Source organism: Acipenser ruthenus, chromosome 4, assembly GCF_902713425.1.
Source record: "Acipenser ruthenus chromosome 4, fAciRut3.2 maternal haplotype, whole genome shotgun sequence".
Classification (NCBI taxonomy): Eukaryota; Metazoa; Chordata; class Actinopteri; order Acipenseriformes; family Acipenseridae; genus Acipenser; species Acipenser ruthenus.
This window is the reverse complement of record NC_081192.1, coordinates 44,997,122-45,018,200: the sequence shown is the minus strand read 5'-3', so window position 1 is coordinate 45,018,200 and position 21,079 is coordinate 44,997,122. Positions and strand designations below refer to the sequence as shown.

General features: G+C 36.6%; 1 protein-coding gene across 1 annotated transcript in view; it reads right to left on the bottom strand.

Annotated features, from left to right (window-relative positions):
• The window catches only part of LOC117400326 (serine/threonine-protein kinase 3), a 140,308-nt gene that overhangs the window by 115,562 nt on the left and 3,667 nt on the right, over positions 1-21,079 (bottom strand). Inside the window, exons 3-4 of the mRNA XM_034000121.3 lie at positions 19,659-19,787; positions 19,109-19,223 (exon numbers count right to left, since the gene is read on the bottom strand). Coding sequence (XP_033856012.1) covers positions 19,109-19,223; positions 19,659-19,787 — 244 coding nt within the window. The remainder of the gene's footprint in view (positions 1-19,108; positions 19,224-19,658; positions 19,788-21,079) is intronic.

Sequence of the window (21,079 nt, the reverse complement as noted above, 5' to 3'; positions counted from 1 at the left end):
CATCCGTCGCTTTTTGAGCGAAAGTGGGCTCCATGGAAGAAGACCCAGGAGGACTCCACTTTTGAAAGAAAAACATAAAAAAGCCAGACTGGAATTTGCTAAAATGCATATTGACAAGCCACAATCCTTCTAGGAGAATGTCCTTTGGACAGATGAGTCAAAACTGGAGCTTTTTGGCAAGTCACATCAGCTCTATGTTCACAGACGAAAAAATGAGGCTTTCAAAGAAAAGAACACCATACCTACAGTGAAACATGGAGGAGGCTCGGTTATGTTTTGGGGCTGCTTTGCTGCGCCTGGCACAGGGTGCCTTGAATCTGTGCAGGGCACAATGAAATCTGAAGACTACCAAGGCATTCTGGAGCGAAACGTACTGCCCAGTGTCAGAAAGCTCTGTCTCAGTCGCAGGTCATGGGTCCTCCAACAGGATAATGACCCAAAACACACAGCTAAAAGCACCCAAGAATGGATAAGAACAAAACATTGGACTATTCTGAAGTGGCCTTCTATGAGTCCTGATCTGAATCCTATCGAACATCTATGGAAAGAGCTGAAACTTGCAGTCTGGAGAAGGCACCCATCAAACCTGAGACAGCTGGAGCAGTTTGCTCAGGAAGAGTGGGCCAAACTACCTGTCAACAGGTGCAGAAGTCTCATTGAGAGCTACAGAAAACGTTTGATTGCAGTGATTGCCTCTAAAGGTTGTGCAACAAAATATTAGGTTAGTGGTCCCATCATTTTTGTCCATGCCATTTTCATTTGTTTTCTTATTTACAATATTATGTTGAATAAAAAATCAAAAGCAAAGTCTGATTTCTATTAAATATGGAATAAACAATGGTGGATGCCAATAACTTTTGTCAGCTTCAAGTTATTTCAGAGAAAATTGTGCATTCTTCGTTTTTTGTGGAGGGGTACCAACAAATTTGAGCACGTCTGTATATATATATATATGATATAACTTATGGCATATTAAATGCTTAGATGACAGATGGTTGCATTCTTGTAGAACTCAAGGTTAAAACTAAATACATTGACAAGAAATAAATGCTTTCTGATTTAAATAGAAGTCTATTAATGTCAAATATAGGTCAATTATAGGTTTTTATTAATTATTTTTATATATTACACTATGTAACACAATTTTTGTTTGTGGGTAGTAAGTGTTATTTCCTAATTGCTCATGCCTCAAAAGTATAGAAAATGGCTATTATTCCCCACAAACTTTGCTTTTGTGACCAGGACAGTGATATTTTGAAATTTACCTATTTCCAATGAGAAAACGGGCGAATTTGTGTCTTTTCGTTCACATAAAGTAAAAAACAACAACATATGAATCCAAATTAACATGTATTTATACTAAAGTAATACAAAAATGACTACAAAAGATTTAGAAGCGAGTAGTTTTTCGAGATTTACGATTATACTGTAAATCACTTTCACGAATCAGCCCTCAAATGTAGTCTCCCATCATGTTCTCGTTATACTGTCCTTGGTAGCGGCGTTCAAAGTCCAGTATATCCTGGTGGAAGCGCTCGCCTTGCTCCTCCGAGTACGCTCCCATGTTCTTGAATTTATCAAGATGAGCATCAAGGATATGGACTTTGACGGACATCCTACAGCCCATTGTGCCGTAGTTCTTCACCAGAGTCTCAACCAGCTCCACATAGTTTTCGACCTTGTGATTGACCAGGAAGCCCCGAACCACTGCGACAAAGCTGTTCCAAGCTGCTTTCTCCTTACTAGTGAGCTTCTTGGGGAATTCATTGCACTCCAGGATCTTCTTTATCTGTGGTCCGACGAAGACACCGGCTTTGACCTTTGCCTCAGACAGCTTAGGGAAGAAGTCTTGAAGGTACTTGAAGGCTGCCGACTCCTTATCTAGAGCTCTGACAAATTGTTTCATAAGGCCCAATTTGATGTGCAGTGGTGGCATCAGCACCTTCCGGGGGTCCACCAGTGGCTCCCACTTGACGTTGTTCCTCCCCACAGAGAACTCGGTCTGCTGTGGCCAGTCCCGCCTGTGGTAGTGCGCCTTGGTGTCCCTGCTGTCCCAAAGGCAAAGATAGCAGGGAAACTTGGTAAAACCGCCTTGGAGACCCATCAGGAATGCCACCATTTTGAAGTCTCCTATGACCTTGATGCCATCTCAGAAAAATGCAGATATGTATCCACTTAGGCAGCTGGAACTAAACTGAACTGGTGGGCTTAAGGCCCCTGTATTTATACTACTATGTATATATATATATATATATATATATATATATATATATATATATATATATATATATATATATATATATTATATATATATATTACTGGAAAGTTCTAGAAAGTTCTAGAAGTTACTCCAAGTTTACTCAGCACTGAATCTATCTGGAATGTTCTGGAAAATAGGTAAATTTCAAAATATCACTGTCCTGGTCACAAAAGCAAAGTTTGTGGGGAATAATAGCCATTTTCTATACTTTTGAGGCATAAGCAATTAGGAAATAACACTTACTACCCAGGAACCAAAAAAATAAATAAATTTGTTACACGGTGTAATTATTAGTCGAATAAACCGCTACCGAATACAACCATTTTGCTGCCTACTTTCCAGGCAGGTAACAAATACTCACTACTGCCTAAATGTTAACATCTAGCCCTGATATTATATAAATTTGTTTCAACTTTCTGTTATGTGGAATGTAATAAATGAGAAGCAAAACGGTAAGTTTTTTTCCCCTTCATTTTACAATGCCATTTCTGCGTTTAAAGTTTAAATTTCAGTTTTCGTTTGGTTGTTCAGCTTATTAAATTTATGAAAACGTGTCTATTGCCATTGTTTTCGGTGAAGAAACGGCAATGGCAAGGAATGAAAAAAATAAATAAAATGCAGTGTCAACTTTATGTACTATTTATTTTAGGAATAAACAAAACAACGTTTAACCTGAACTGTTACTTGGCATTCTTTGTTTTGTAGTTAATTCACTAGGGTAAAGCAAGTCCTTGTGACAGAGAGCAAATTAATCCGAGTCAACAATCTCCCTCCCGACCTGTGAGGGCATTGTCTAACAGGAACAGTGTGCCTCAGACTGGATGATTTGACAGTTCATTCCAGGATCAGTTGGAAGTCGGCGGAGCCACAATACCAGAAGTCATCACCCTAATACAGTAGGCGATGTGTCAGTCATAGATTGGAGGAGACGGAATTACACTCACTACCGAAGGGGGCGGGCTGGTGGTATATCAGGGGATGTGGCCAAGCGATCTGTTCCTTGTTATGGTTACGATACGACCGGGAGGAGTAAAGCAACACTGAGTGTTTAGTCTGGTCTTGTCTGTGTGATTAACTGTTGTTATTTGTCACTGTAGACGGCTCAAATCCGGGAGCTGTCGTTATTAAGCCAGCATCAAATCTGGACTCAAGTATTCTCTGTTTACGTATTTCACCCAGAGCACTCACTGTTGGACTGGTGAACGTGTAGGTGTTTGAAAGTGTGTGTATTACTATTATTTCCGGACTGAACCCCGTGGTTTTACTGACTTTACACATTGTTGTTTATAATCAGTATTATTATTTAAAACAATTAATAAAGCTTTGTTTTCACCATTGAACTGTTGTTGGACTGTTTCTAATCACTGCATCACCTCTACACCTGTGCACTACAAACAACTTTGCCACAGTCCTACACAACTTATTCTTTACTCCTGGGATATTTTTCTATTTTAACGTGTTTCACATTGTATGGTCTTGCTGTAAAATAAAGGCACACACACACACAGGGGCCATAGACACGCCCCCTGCCCCTGCTGCTATTGCTATTGTCTCTGCTTGCATTCAGAGCAATGAAATTCAGAGCAATGAAAAACAATGAAAATGAAAACAGTGAAAAACAAAAGAAAATCCAAACAAATATTATGAGCAAATATCCAAACATGAAAATCCTTTGTTCGGCCCAGCACTCATTTTATATATATATATATATATATATATATATATATATATATATATAATCACACACACATACAGTGGTTCTCAAAAGTATTCACTACCCTTGGACTTTTCCACATTTTATTGTGTTACAACATGGAATCAAAATGGATTTAATTAGGAGTTTTTGCCACTGATCAACACAAAAAAAGTCCATAATGTCAAAGTGAAAAATAAAATCTACAAATTGTTCTAAATTAATTACAAATATAAAACAGAAAATAATTGATTGCATGAGTATTCACCCCCTTTGCTATGACAAACCTAAATAAGCTCTGGTGCAACCAATTGTCTTTAGAAGTCACATAATTAGTTGAATGGAGTCCACCTGTGTGCAATTAAGGTGTTTCACATGGTTTCAGGTTAAATACACCTGTCTCTGGGAGGTCCCACAGTTGGTTAGTACATTTCCTAACAAAAACTACATCATGAATACGAAGGAACATTCAAAGCAAATCCAGAATAAGGTTCTTCAAAAGCACCAATCAGGGGTAGGATATAAAAGAACATTTCCAAGGCATTGAATATCCCCCGGAGCACAGTAAAGTCCATTATTAAAAAATGGAGAGAATATGGCACAACTGTGAATCTGTCTAGAACAGGCCGTCCTCAAAAGCTGAGTATCCTGGCGAGAAGGGCACTAGTCAGGGAGGCCACCAAGAGGCCTATGGCAACTCTAAAGGAGTTACAGTCTTCCACGGTTGAGCTGGGAGACACTGTGCATACGGCAACAATAGCCCGGGTGCTTCACAAAACTGGCCTTTATGGGAGAGTGGCAAAAAGAAAGCCATTGTTGAAAAAAACTCACATCAAATCTCAGCTAGAGTTTGCCAGAAGGCATGTGGGAGACTCTGAGACCAAATGGAAGAAGATTCTATGGTCTGATGAGACCAAAATAGAGCTTTTTGGCCTCAACGCTAAGCGCTATGTTTGGCGCAAGCCTAACACCGCACATCATCCTGAGAACACCATCCCTACCGTGAAGCATGGTGGTGGCAGCATCATGCTATGGGGATGCTTCTCTGCGTCAGGGCCTGGAAAGCTTGTGAAGATAGAGGGCAAAATGGATGCAGTAAAGTACAGAGAAATCCTGGAGGAAAACCTGCTGAAGTCTGCAAGAGACCTGGGACTTGGGAGAAGATTCACCTTCCAGCAGGACAATGACCCCAAACATACAGCCAAAGCCACACTGGAGTGGCTTAAAAACAAAAAGGTCAATGTCCTGGAGTGGCCCAGTCAAAGTCCGGACCTCAATCCAATTGAGAATATGTGTAAAGAGTTGAAAATTGCTGTTCACCAAAGGTCCCCATCCAACTTGACGGAGCTTGAGCAATTTTGCAAAGAAGAATGGGCAAAAATTGCAGTGTCCAGATGTGCAAAGCTGGTAGAGACTTATCCAAATACTCATGGCAGTAATTGCTGCCAAAGGTGCCTCTACCAAATATTGACTCAAGGGGGTGAATACTACAAAACAGAAAATAATTAAAGCAATCAATTATTTTCTGTTTTGTATTTGTAATTAATTTAGAACAATTTGTAGATTTTATTTTTCACTTCGACATTATGGACTTTTTTTGTGTTGATCAGTGGCAAAAACTCCTAATTAAATCCATTTTGATTCCATGTTGTAACACAATAAAATGTGGAAAAGTCCAAGGGGGGTGAATACTTTTGAGAGCCACTATAATATATATATATATATATAAAATCTCCCAATGAAAATGTATAACTTCTCAAATTTCTCAAGGGAAAATCTTTTGCAGCAAAAATTTTGGTTTGTGGATAAGGAAAAAAAAGTTACAAGAAATAAATGATAAATGTCTACAATAATTAATTTATTTCACCAATATTATTATTTATTTCTTAGCAGACACCCTTATCCAGGGCGACTTACAATTGTTGCAAGATATCACATTATTTTTTACACATTATTTTGACATACAATTACCCATTTATACAGTTGGGTTTTTACTGGAGCAATCTAGGTAAAGTACCTTTCTCAAGGGTACAGCAGCAGTGTCCCCACCTGGGATTGAACCCACAACCCTCCGGTCAAGAGTCCAGAGCCCTAACCACTACTGCACACTGCAAAAATGGTAATTCAAAATTATTAAACGATTTTAGCACGATTCTTTAGTGATTTTTGACCATTCACCAAAATTGTTCCAGTTCATTCGAATTCCAAGGACTTCTCATGTGCAAAGCCTTCTTCAACTCATAAGATTCTCAATCGGATTTAGATTGGGACTTTGACTAGGCCATTCCAGAACCTTTATTTTATTCTTCTTTAACCATTCTGAAGTAGATTTTGATGTGTGCTTTGGACCGTTGTCGTGTTGGAACATCCAGTTGCACTTTAAACCAAGTTTTGTAGCGGAGGGTTTCAGATTCGCCAATATCTTTTGTTATGCTATTGAATCAATTTTACCATGTACTGGAACTAAATTTCCTGTGCCAGTAGAAGGATATTACCACCTCCATGCTTGACAGTAGGTATGGTGTATCAGCATGACCAAATAGCTCGATTTTGGTTTCATCACTCCACAAAACCTTTGACCAGAACTTCTATCCATCATTCAAATGCCGTTTTGCAAACTTTAAGCAATTGTCCTTATGACATTTTCCTAAGAGTGGCTTTTTCCTTGGCCTGTGACCGTTGAGACCTTCACCGTGCAATACTCGACCTATGGTTGAAATGGAAACCCCAGTCCCACATGCAGTCAATTCACTTTGAATATCTTTGGCAGTCAATCTCAGATTGTTATCAACCTTCCTCACAATTCTTAAGAACATAAGAAAGTTTACAAACGAGAGGAGGCCATTCAGCCCATCTTGCTCGTTTGGTTGTTAGTAGCTTATTGATCCCAGAATCTCATCAAGCAGCTTCTTGAAGGATCCCAGGGTGTCAGCTTCAACAACATTACTGGGGAGTTGGTTCCAGACCCTCACAATTCTATGTGTAAAAAAAGTGCCTCCTATTTTCTGTTCCGAATGCCCCTTTATCTAATCTCCATTTGTGACCCCTGGTCCTTGTTTCTTTTTTCAGGTCGAAAAAGTCCCCTGGGTCGACATTGTCAAGAACTTTTAGAATTCTGAATGCTTGAATCAGATCACCGCGTAGTCTTCTTTGTTCAAGACTGAATAGATTCAATTATTTTAGCCTGTCCGTATACGACATGCCTGTCTGCATACGACATAAACCCGGGATAATTCTGGTTGCTCTTCTTTGCACTCTAGAACAGCAATATCCTTTTTGTAACGAGGTGACCAGAACTGAACACAATATTCTAGATGAGGTCTTACTAATGCATTGTAAAGTTTTAACATTACTTCCCTTGATTTAAATTCAACACTTTTCACTATATATCCAAGCATCTTGTTGGCCTTTTTTATAGCTTCCCCACATTATCTAGATGAAGACATTTCTGAGTCAACATAAACTCCAAGGTCTTTTTCATAGTTCCCTTCTTCAATTTCAGTATCTCCCATATGATATTTATAATGCACATTTTTATTGCCTGCATGCAATACTTTACACTTTTCTCTATTAAATGTCATTTGCCATGTGTCTGCCCAGTTCTGAATGCTGTCTAGATCATTTTGAATGACCTTTGCTGCTGCAATGGTGTTTGCCACTCCTCCTATTTTTGTGTCGTCTGCAAATTTAACAAGTTTGCTTACTATACCAGAATTTAAGTCATTAATGTAGATTAGGAATAGCAGAGGACCTAATACTGATCCCTTTGGTACTCCACTGGTTACCTCGCTCCACTTTGAGGTTTCTCCTCTAATCAGTACTTTGTTTTCTACATGTTAACCACTCCCTAATCCATGTGTATGCATTTCCTTGAATCCCTACTGCGTTCAGTTTGAGAATTAATCTTTTATGCGGGACGTCTACTTGTTCTTGATGAAAGAATCTTCTTTTTTCCAGACTGAGGGAGCGTTGTGACAGTACCATGAGTTTTGTACTTGACAATAGAAACAATAGTTGAAATAGCGATGCCCAAATGCTTGGAAATCTTCTTATATCATCCTCCATCTTTATGACAATAAATAATTTTCTGCCTAAGGTCTTCAGACAGCTCTTTACTTTTTCCCATATTGACTTCCCGGCTCCACAGTACTTGGCAGACTCGGTGGGTCTCCAGGATGATTGACTCGATCAACTGTCCAGCCAGGCAGGGATCACGTTTAATATGACCAACCCCCCGTTAAATCTGACGAACCCCGTCCACAGAGCTTGTGTCGTTTCAGACCTATCGTAGCTCAGCGCCTCTGTCGCCCCGCCCTCCTTCATTTGAAAGTGTATTGGTGGCTTGTTTTAAAATCAGATACATTTTGTTCACAAATAAAATAAAATACAAACCTAGATTTAGATAGTTTCAGTTTATAAATAAGGAGGGGGCTTAGCTTTTAGTTTAAACTAAACAGGATTTGCTGCATGCAGAATGTAGAAAACGAGCAAACAGGTGCAACATTTTATTCCACAAATCTTTAATACAATCTTAGTTATAATCAAAAAAAAAAAAAAGCTGTACAAACATTACAATTACTATTTGTAATTGCATTAACATTATTTACAGACTAGACACAGGTATACTGTAATAACAATAACAATAAATAATAATAATAATAATAATAATAATAATAATAATAATAATAATAATAATAATAATAATAATAATAATAATAAAATCTGTTTCATTTACAGGGCTTTGCTGTGAAACAATTAAATGGGCTTTTAAATCCTCCATGTCCTTACTTTCTCATTTAAAAGTGGAATGAAGAATGAGAAATCGAGAGTGCAGCATTTTAATAAGTGACTAGTTTTTTGTAATGGAGTAATACAATTACGAATAGTGATTGTAACAAGTTGCAAGATTTGCTCTTCGGTGCTTTCCTTTCACAGCAGTACTATGAGTTTATCTTCTCATCTGTGTGTCGCAAGTAAGTTTATTTTTCTTTTAAACAATGTATTATATTAGTTTAAATCTGTGCCATGGCAGTACATTTACAGCTATAGCCTAAGTCTACGTCTTAATTATGACATACTCAGCTAACTAAATTAAACTAAAATAAATTAGCTGTTAGTTTCAAGTTTATAAGAAAAACAGGCCAACATATTCAACACAGTATTGGTTGTACGTAGTACTGCTGCTAATTTACAGTAACGCATGGCACTGTATTTTATGTCTTATATTAAAAGACTTGCTTTGGCTAACTTCAGATTACATGCAAGTAAACATATTTATTTATTGTCAAATTGTTTAATTAAAGTTGCCTGTTAACTGTTAGGTGTCATTAATAAATGCTTGCAAAAAATAGCATTAATACCAAGTGTTACTTTTAGTTGTCTTTCACTACAATTGCATATTACAGCAACCGGGTGTGATTAATCGATTAATTAATCATGCAGATGGGTTGATTTTATCGATTAAAAGAAAATGCCAAGATTAAAACACCTAATACAATTAATAAAAATCGAAAAAAGAAGCCCTAAGCATAAGGTACAGCGTATTATTGAAAAAAAATTGTAATGGGTATGTGGTGGATTAAAATGCCAAAATTAAACGGCATTAAAGATAAAACTCAGTTTTATCGTATCCAACTGCTGTGGTGCCACAGTAAGGGCAGATATTATGAAAAGGAAGGGGATTTGGCAATTGCCTCCAAATAGTTTTTCTAATTCTTGGTCGATCTAGCACTTCACTGGTGCACTCTGTTCATGCTGTAATAGGCGTGGTATGGTATCCAGTCTGTTGTATATTTTTAATAAAAGGGCATCTCTAAAACAAAGGAACGAGGTGAACCATGAATCACGAAGAAAAAAAAGAAAGTTGCAGATGATCACTTATGCAGTAAATACTGTTGGGGAGGAGCAAAGAACAGTACTGAAATAAGAAACTGATAGATCTAGCAAGCAGAATTAAATTAAAGGGAAAAAGAAGGCAGATGAAAAAGCTTTTAAAAAGTTGATTGAGGAAAACCAAAATAACTCACTGTCGACAGAGATTTGGAGCTGTGTAGAAGTGAAAGGCTGCCCTTCTTCAGCTGCATATAAAAAAAGTAAATGCTATGCAGTAAATGTATTTAAAGAAAAAGTGTACTGATCTGAGTTTACTTTTCTTTTACACAGCTGAAAAGGGGCTTTTGGTCAAAAGCACAAGTAGCCAGCTAAGCACTCGCTACCTTGACACTTGTATTAGTTTTTATTAGGGGGCATGCCTGATAATCAAGCTGCATTTAGCCTCATTATTTAAACCTGTGGGGCAGGTTATAACATGGAGGTGGCTGTTGCAACAAAGCTTTATTGCTGTGGCTGTATTGCTGTAACTGTAGCCGAGACGATTTGAGGAAAGTGCTTTGTTTCCGTGATTTGGGGATCTGGCGGGTTTCTTTTTATCTAGAAGCGAGAAGGAGGCACTCATCACTATTTTTGTCACTTGTTTGGTCCATTTTATTTATTTGTACCATGTTTGTGTGAACTTATTTATTGTACACATTTAATTTTGTTAGCATTATTATTATTATTATTCACGTAATAATTGCTGCACAGCATTGTCACCCGTTTAAAGCAAGGCAATCTGCCCAATAATGCTATTACACAGTGTAACAAATTTTTTATTTTTTTTTGGTTCCTGGGTAGTAAGTGTTATTTCCTAATTGCTTATGCCTCAAAAGTATAGAAAATGGCTATTATTCCCCACAAACTTTGCTTTTGTGACCAGGACAGTGATATTTTGAAATTGACCTATTTCCAATGAGAAAACGGGCAAATTTGTGTCTTTTCGTTCACATAAAGTCAGAAAAAAACAACATATGAATCCAAATTAACATGTATTTATACTAAAGTAATACAAAAATTACTACAAAAGATTTAGAAGTGAGTAGTTTTTCGAGATTTACGATTATACTGTAAATCACTTTCACGAATCAGCCCCCAAATGTAGTCTCCCATCATGTTCTCGTTATACTGTCCCATTAGCATTGGTATAAAAACAGGTAATTTGGACCTCCAACACACTTCAGTTAAAAACTGTATCTTGCCAACATATACAGACGTGCTCAAATTTGTTAGTACCCCTCCACAAAAAACGAAGAATGCACAATTTTCTCTGAAATAACTTGAAACTGACAAAAGTAATTGGCATCCACCATTTTTTATTCCATATTTAATAGAAATCAGACTTTGCTTTTGAGTTTTTATTCAACATAATATTGTAAATAATAAAACAAATGAAAATGGCATGGACAAAAATGATGGGACCGCTAACCTAATATTTTGTTGCACAACCTTTAGAGGCAATCACAGCAATCAAACGTTTTCTGTAGCTCTCAATGAGACTTCTGCACCTGTTAACAGGTAGTTTGGCCCACTCTTCCTGAGCAAACTGCTCCAGCTGTCTCAGGTTTGATGGGTGCCTTCTCCAGACTGCAAGTTTCAGCTCTTTCCAGAGATGTTCGATAGGATTCAGATCAGGACTCAAAGAAGGCCACTTCAGAATAGTCCAATGTTTTGTTCTTATCCATTCTTGGGTGCTTTTAGCTGCGTGTTTTGGGTCATTATCCTGTTGGAGGACCCATGACCTGCGACTGAGACAGAGCTTTCTGACACTGGGCAGTATGTTTCGCTCCAGAATGCCTTGATAGTCTTGAGATTTCATTGTGCCCTGCACAGATTCAAGGCACCCTGTGCCAGGCGCAGCAAAGCAGCCCCAAAACATAACCGAGCCTCCTCCATGTTTCACTGTAGGTATGGTGTTCTTTTCTTTGAAAGCTTCATTTTTTCGTCTGTGAACATAGAGCTGATGTGACTTGCCAAAAAGCTCCAGTTTTGACTCATCTGTCCAAAGGACATTCTCCCAGAAGGATTGTGGCTTGTCAATATGCATTTTAGCAAATTCCAGTCTGGCTTTTTTATGTTTTTCTGTCAAAAGTGGAGTCCTCCTGGGTCTTCTTCCATGGAGCCCAGTTTCGCTCAAAAAGCGACGGATAGTGCGATCAGAAACTGACGTACCTTCACCTTGGAGTTCAGCTTGTATCTCTTTGGCAGTTATCCTTGGTTCTTTTTCTACCATTCGCACTATCCTTCTGTTCAATCTGGGGTCGATTTTCCTCTTGCGGCCGCGCCCAGGGAGGTTGGCTACAGTTCCATGGACCTTAAACTTCTTAATAATATTTGCAACTGTTGTCACAGGAACATCAAGCTGCTTGGAGATGGTCTTGTAGCCTTTACCCTTACCATGCTTGTCTATTATTTTCTTTCTGATCTCCTCAGACAACTCTCTCCTTTGCTTTCTCTGGTCCATGTTCAGTGTGGTGCACACAATGATACCAAACAGCACATTGACTACTTTTCTCCATTTAAATAGGCTGAATGACTGATTACAAGATTGGAGACATGTGTGATACTAATTAAAGAAACTAATTCGTTTTAAATATCACTATAATCCAATTATTTATTATCTTTTCTAAGGGGTACCAACAAATGTGTCCAGGCCATTTTAGAATATCTTTGTAGAATAAGCAATAATTCATCTCTTTTCACAGCTTCTTTGCTTTATTCTATGGCATACCAAAGGCATGCAAGCATACATGATAAAATAGCTTTTAATTTCATCACTTTTCAGGAGGAATGAAGCATTATTTCAATGAGCTGTAAGGGTACCAACAAATTTGAGCACGTCTGTACAGCAGGTAAAAACCTTCATGTGGATAGCTTTCCCCTCACGTGTATCTCTTAAATGGTTTAACAATGTATTCAAAGCAATACTGCATTGTCAAACCAAATAGGCATTTCTAAAATAATATTTCCTGTCTGCAACTTCAAATAATGTATCCAGAAGCCAGTTCTCATGTGACTCAAGCAGCTTGATCTCCCTTGCTACCAGTTGTGAACATGCACCTTGTAATCTTTTAACTTACTCACACAGCTCGAAAGGAAGTCATTATGAGTGATTGATGAAAGACAGCATGTAACCTTTTAAACTAAATAAACTGTTCTTGAGTTACATTACTTGGACACTTAATAATAATACATGGAAAGAAAGTCTAATTCATCAATTGGTACATTATTAAACAAGTAAAAAAAAAATTACAAGTGTAAAATTTAACTAAAAAGAAGGAAATCAAAATACCCCTTGCTTTAAGTATGTAGCCATCAGGGCCTTCAAGTTTGACAGTGTTGGAGCTAGTGTTATTGCAATTAAATATCATGTAATAAAGAATATAAAACAACATGCTTTATCTGAACAAAAATAGGGTTTATGATATCTAACTTGGGTTGAGAGTCTTCTTTGAAAAGTATGATTAAAAAAAAAACAAGGCCCATTTTAAATTTAAAAAAACAGAAGCAGGTTTTAGATTAACTAAATAAACATTCCATTTTCTTTTGGTGGCCCTCTAAGAAGTACAGTATGTTAAACTTGAGAAAGGATTATGTATAGTTACAGTATAATGGGCCTTAAATATTTCAGCACTAAGTAACTTAACGGAATAAGTTATCCAATGTTTATCTTTCAGTGATGAAAACATTCAGTGTCTTGCAGTGAAAAAGAAACCAGTACATACAGAGGTTCCTCATAATCGCGCAGTACATGAAAGATTTAAAATGTTTGTAGAAAATAGGGGTTTATCGAAGTTAAAACTGCAGAGTTAAAACTGCACTGAATTAGGGCCCATTTCGTTACAAAAATAAGGTGTGGTATTAATTAGTGCTTTTTAAAAGCTTATAATCTTTAAAATGTTTAAATAATAAAAGGAATATGTCACGTAACCCCAAGGCCAAAGTTACTAAATAGTTCCTGCTAATTTTAAAGAAAGTCTCAACACCACCTCCTCTGTGCCACAGTCAACATGTGGATGGTATAGGGGATTAAAGGCCTTGTTGGTTCAGTGGCCTTCAATTTGGCTGACCTGACTTTCCAGAATGGAGTTAATGTTTAATATAATCATAGGGAGCCTACAAGTCTGATGCTGGATGCAAGGCAGATGACCATGTTGAAATACAAACTTTGCTATGGGAGGCAAAAAATAGCATTATGTTTGGATCACATGTCAGTGTAGCATCCTTGTTCACTATTCCTGAGATTTTTAAGGCTTAACAAACATGTTGCTCCCACTCCTATGACTCTTGAGCCAAGACAAGCTGTTCTACCTTCAACCGCACAATAACTGAAGTGAAGATTATAGTGAACGAGTAGGTAAATTGGGGGGGGGGGGGGGGGGGGGGGGGGCCTTGTCTTGGCTCAAAAGTCATAGAAGTGAGACCTAGCACTGTTTAACTCTGTGAGACCAAGTAGAGTTCATATAGCAAAATATATTGGGCCAGACAGTGTATAAGCACTGGAGAATACACATGGGAAATATGTATTCTCACAGAATAAGCTATGAATAGGCTATGCCCTGAAAATACAATTCCACCTGGCAAAAATTCCACTTTTTTTTTTTTTTTTTTTTTTTGTTATAACCCTTAATATCTCAGGAATAGAGAAAGATGCCAAAATAAAATTCTGGAGAAAGTTAGACCCTGTTAGGACTCCCTTGTGTGTAAATCTCAACTTGATACAACCTATGCCACATCTTCATTTTTGCCCATTTGTGGGACTACCTCACTACTGGAAAACAAAATCCTTGATGACCATTGGAGCTCAATTTAGCCATGAAATATATGAGAGTTTTTGATGTGGTTTTTGGAATCTATGGCTAAAAATCTATTAGAATGGTAAGTTCTGTAAGCCTATCATAAATATTCTAAAGGTTATTAGCTTTTTGCTGCAATGTGTGTGATTTTTCACAACCTCTGTCTGGGAGGCGAAAATGGGGTGATAACCCCCAAATTATGTCCTGCCATAGCTCAGAAACTATTTGGACTTAAGAGCTAGAACGTCATATTTTTCATAACTCTACATTAACTAACTATGTACCGAGTGTTTGGGCGATTTGACACACAATGACCCATGTGAAGACTAGCACCAATAATTGCCGCCCCATGTCCATGTCATCTAGAGTTTTATGACCAAAGATATTAAGAACCTTAGAATAAAGAGGAATTACTTTTTGTCTTTTCATTGCAAAAGATATTGCAAGGAAAATGTGTAATAAGGCAATACATTTTTTTTTGATTTTGAAAAAAAAATGACGATGTACAAAGATTATTTTTAATTTCTGACTTCCAGAAGGCACCCACTGAAATACAAACTGCAGTTTGGTGACCTTATAAAAACAGCCAGATAATAAATGTCAACCCTTTAAACCTCAGAACATCCATCCTGCAAATTACTAGAACTCTAGAATATTTATTTGAATTTCAAATTTTTGGCATAAATTCCAAGGAATCTACAGAAGGGTTCTAGAATTATTCTGGGATCTAATGGGTTTTAACTGAGCACAAAAAAAAGAAGATGCATGAGTGAGAGAAACAAAAAATGTTCACTTCAAAAACAGATTTAAAATATAACACATATGTGCTTAAAAGCTTTTTTGGAGCTTATAAATGTTAGAGCAATAACCTTGAACTTTCAAAAGCTGGGGCAGAGTTTATATATACAGCAATAGATCAAGGCATGTAATTTAATCATTAAAGAACATTAACAATACAAACACTCCAGACATATCGTATTTGTTCATTTTAGAATGAAAAATGCATTCTGTATTTTCATAAGTAGAAATACAGCAATGTATATGATCCTTTAGAATTGTACTGTGCATTTCTGATCTTCTATGTAGATCTTATGTGCAATTTTGTAAGATGTGTTATGCCAAATGCATATTTTTATGGAAAAATGTACTAAAAAAAGTAAAGTACAAGGACAGACAAGTTCAACCTTTGATAAGGACACCGGTGCAGTTAAAACGTGCAAGTGTATAAATGCAGACATTGAAACAAATGCCAGTAAATATAGCACAGTATTCTTTTACTCCCATTAACCTTCTCTTTAACACATGAAGTACCAAATAATTTTTTCTTTGAAAAAACAATCAGAACACAAGCTGTAATTCGATACATTACATTTTTACTCAACTAGCCGTTAACAAAATTGGAGTAAGTTATCATAACAACATAGTTAAAGAGAAAATTAAAACAGGTAGTAGCCAGTTAAAGCTCCAAAATATGTTGCCATAGAAAATAAGCGGAATATTTTAAGGCAAAACATTTTCCACTTGGGATCATGTCAAACTTCCCCAATCAAACTGTATTTAACCAAAAAAAGAAGCTTTTCAATCACAACACACAATTATGTTCAACAGCAATCAGGTTATAGTACTGTCCAGCAGAAAATGAGGATCATTTTCCAATTATCCAATCCACTTACTGCAAATTTAAATACTGCATGCTGTACCAAATGTTTATGGCTGTAGCTAACCGGACATATTTGTGCCCCAAGGTAAGTCTGCTTTAAATAAGTCATTCTGCATATTTCTTACTTTCCACCAAGGATTGCACAATATAGCTGCTTAGAAGCTACCCACAAGGTTTAGAAACAGACCAAACTGATTAAACAGAAAACAATAACCTTACAGTACTTTCTTGAACATACAGTTATTGGTACAAAGGTACTGGTACCCGGCATTTAATATAAGATAATTCAAGAAAACATGTTAAATACAATCATTTAGTGAAAATTAAACCACCAATTACTATGACAAAGACCAAAATACACAAATGCACATGCAAAGTCAAATATTTGTTCATGACAAAAGTATTGGCACCTTTACATTAAAAGTGTAAAAATGTTATAGAAAATCATTACACAGCAACTAAGCTTCATAAAGTCAGTAGCCAGAAGAGTTAATTATTTCCAATACCTATTGAATAACCACCTTTTGGTAACACAGCAGATGATGGTCAAGACAAAGGACCTGGATTCACATTTAAGAAAAAAACACTTGTACAAACTACAACAAAGGAAACGGCTACTTAACAATATCAAAGAAATATAGAATACCAAAATCCACAAATCAGAGCAATAATCAAGAAGTACCACATAACAAATTCAACTGAAATGCTTGAAAAAAAGAAGTGGACATCCAAAGAAAATTACGGATACAACAGGTAGGAGAATCATCCGAGCAGCTCAAAAAAAAAAAAGATCAACAGCCAAGGACTTGAAAGAAAGTTTAAGAAGCATGAGGCATGGGGGCTCCCGAGTGGCGCATCCAGTAAAAGGCACTCCTCGTGGAGTGGAGGATGCGCCCTATAGCCTGGCGATCACAGGTTCGAATCCATGCTATGTCATTGCCCACTGTGACCGGGGGTTCCTAGGGGGTGGCGCACAATTGGCCCAAGTGCCGCCCGGGTAGGGAGAGATTAGGTCAGCAGGGGAATCCACGAATCCAAGGTATTTTTTTGCATTTGAAGATACCTATTTAAGAAAATGTAATGATGGGCTATTTCTGTTTAACACGTCATCATACAGTGTTTGATTTTAAATAGAAGTGCAGAATTAAACACAACCCTATAACCATGGCAATAAACACATACATTTAAGTATAAGTGTGTGTGTGTTGGGGGGGGGGGTTACATACATACATACATACATGTCTATTTGTGCTATTGTATGGTAAATAGGTAGGTTAATTAGTGAATGAAGCAGTAAAACTAGTAAAACCTACAACATGCACTTCATAACCCAACTCAACCCCTGCAAGATAATGATCTAGAGTTCTAGAAACTGTGGATACAAAGATATTTCCCTCAAAGAAAATAAAGCATACAACACGCTAGGAAAGTCAATGCGTCATTTGCTTAGCAACGGGCTATCCTGGCTCTAAACAAACCAGCAACATTGCATTGCCAGTTTGTTTTTACAGCGTTATGGTTTTATTCAGTGATGAACCAAAAAAGTTATTGTAAATACAAAACTGCTATACAGTTATGCTTGTATTAATGCATAGTAAAGTTTTTCTTTTGTATGACATTGCCTAATTATTATTATTATAGCTGTAGAAATATCAAACCTTAAATCAGAATACCATGATGAACATTTACTCTTAAGGAAAAAAATTAAATTACTCTTGTATGCTGAGATTAATTATTACAGTAAACTATAGTCACATGCCGGCAAGACCAGAGGCCTAGTTTCCCTGCATATTTTCCAAACGCATTAAAATATCTATGGAATTTGACCTTGCTAATTATTAGGAAAAGTTGAATGCTTCCTGGCTTCCTTCCTAGGCTGGCTGTCAGCTTTATGTAAAATGTGTAAATTGCATTGTGTTTTAGCATGCTCTCAATGCAACTGAAATGGAATGACCTGCATATCTGGAGATTATATTTGCAGTTTATGTTATAATCCCAGGCAGGTAAGGGTAAGTATCGTGATATAGGAGGTTGTATAATTACCAACATATTTGTATGGCAAGTACCTATACATGAACACAGTTTACAAGGAAAGCTTTTTTGATGGTGTTCTATTTCCATAGTACTGGTAACAATATTATATATATATATATATATATATATATATATATATATATATATATATATATATATATATAATAAAGTATAGGGTGCTGTAAAATACAAAGTGGTATCCAACCCACAAAAGGTCAGAGTGGATTTTTTGACTGCTTTGATCTAAAGTTGGATAAAAATAAAACCCACAAACAGCTTGTGACAGCACCCTATATCATACTTTTATAGCATAGTTTTAAAAAAAAAAACTGATCTTGACAGGGCGTCATTTCCATTGGATACAAACTCTGACGCAAAGAAATTTCAGAGAGCTGTATCTCATTAACATCAGAGTCTACTATATTTAAGGGTCAGTGGCATTGCTGTAGCATGTTACAATGAAATCACGGAACGTCCCAGAGGTCAAGGGCATTATTTGAACGAGGGAGTTTCATTATTACCGAGGAACTCGCCACAGCAATGCCATCATTACTATACTACAGTGGTTTAAAGTTATTTGTTTATTTGCCCATTTGTCTGAAATAATCATTGTAGTCCACATGTTATTTTGGAGAACAAGGCTTGACAAGCCGTGTGAAGCGTTTCATCAGTAAGCAGCAATTTTAGAACAAGTGCCATTTGTCAGCCATGCTTTATTTTACTCAAAAATGGAACGGCTGACCTCCATAGAAAACAATGGGAGAGCAATGTGGTTGTTGTACAATATAGCTTACCGTTTTATTTCTCAGTCTGATAATGTCAGATACAGAACCTGCTCCACAGTACTCCATAACAATCCACAAGTCAGTATTCTTGAAATAGCTGCCGTAGTACTTTACTACATACGGACTGGAAAAAACATGCAAAAACAAAAAAGGTTTATTGTGAAGAAAAACAAAAACACAAACTATACGAATGCTTGAATACAGAAAGTAAAAATGCATTCTAAAGTAACTAAGGCATACAGTTCAAGTATGCAAACATACCAACAGCCCAAGTGAGAAATAAACACAGCAGACCCTCTCTTTCCTGAATGGATGTGAATACTATTTTTTTTTTTCTTGACCAGAATATCGTCTGGTTTAACAAAAGAGAAGTACAAAACATCTTCAAGTATTTTGGTTTTCAGTCGTTGTGCCAAACCAATTAAAATGTTTACATGGACAGGTAGCTTTATATGGCTTTGCACTTTGATTTTAAAACAAGATACCCAATACAGTACCTTACAAGAACACCAACCTTTACAAGAGCCTGAAACTTGAACAATATACAGCCTTTACATACCTGTCACACTGCTGCATTATTGAAATTTCTTTTATAATTTCTTGAAGATCCGATTCAACAGGCACTTGTTTGATTGCAACCACTTGACCAGATTCCTTATGTATTGCTTTGTAAACACTGCCATAGGATCTGTGAAAAAGAGGAGAAAAACACCACATATATGGTTTACTGGTTTTACTCTCTAAACTTTTTTAAACTAACAGATCATTTATCTGCATCACTGTAGTTTTATTTCCCATAAGCCAAAGTTTGATTAACGTACAGTGGTTTCTAATAAGTTTTCTCTTACAGTATGTGTCAGTGTTTCAAGATGAAATTAAGCACAGGGGGTCAGAGGAACACAGAGTGATGAATAGAGAAAGATCAGCCAACTCAAACTTCATAATCACAGCCAGTTCACCCTCACATCCACTGTAAGAAGTTGTGCATTCCCCTTCCAGTATAACCCTCTGCTCAGCAACTTTGATTCAGTAGGAAAGTACAGCATCATTGTGCTTTTTCTTTAGAAAATTTGGCAGAAGTAGGTTAATCTGCAAATACACCTTTAAAAATCTGCAACAGGCATTAAATATTATTATTTATTTATTTCTTAGCAGACGCCCTTATCCATGGCGACTTACAGTCGTAAACAAAAATACATTTCAAGAATCACAGTATTCATATAATTAAGAGCAAGATAAAATACAATGACTTCAGTTCTAGAAAGTACAAGTATATGACAAAATACGATTCAATAACGGAGCAGATAAGTGTCAATTACATCAGGATATAATTAAATACAAAATACTACAGATTAAATAACATTTGTGACAGATTACAGTGCTCTAAAGTACATGATTAAATGCAGTAAAATAGGGAGCAGATAAGAGCAAGTAAAGCACATTAAGGAAGAGTGATAAATGTATTAAATACATTTTGAAATGTATTTGCTTACGATTGTAAGTCGCTATGGATAAGGGCGTCTGCTAAGAAAAAAATAATAATAATAATAATAAAGTGTCCAGAGGGAAAAGAGGAGTTCTACAGGTGCTATAGTTACGGAGTTGTGAATTGTGCAATGTTTTTACTCTCTAAATCCAACTTTGTAATGTTGAAGGGATTTTAATTTAAAATACAATAATGTAGTAACACAATAATGTAATTTACAGTATGTGCTAGTAAAACGCTTCAAAGTTTGTAAAGTTTGCATAGCAGAAGCAGCCTCGTTCTAGCCAAGTAGCAGTCAAAAGGTCAATGCTCTTTTCATACTTTTTTTTTTTTTTAAGTTTCAAACACCAGGTACAGTATGGACACCAAACCTACTTTTGAAACACATTTAATGAATAGTTTAAACAGTGCTTACCACAATAGTTTTACCATGAATAACGCCCAAGAAGAGTGCAGACAACATTGTCAAGAATGAATGAGATAGTAGTGATCTT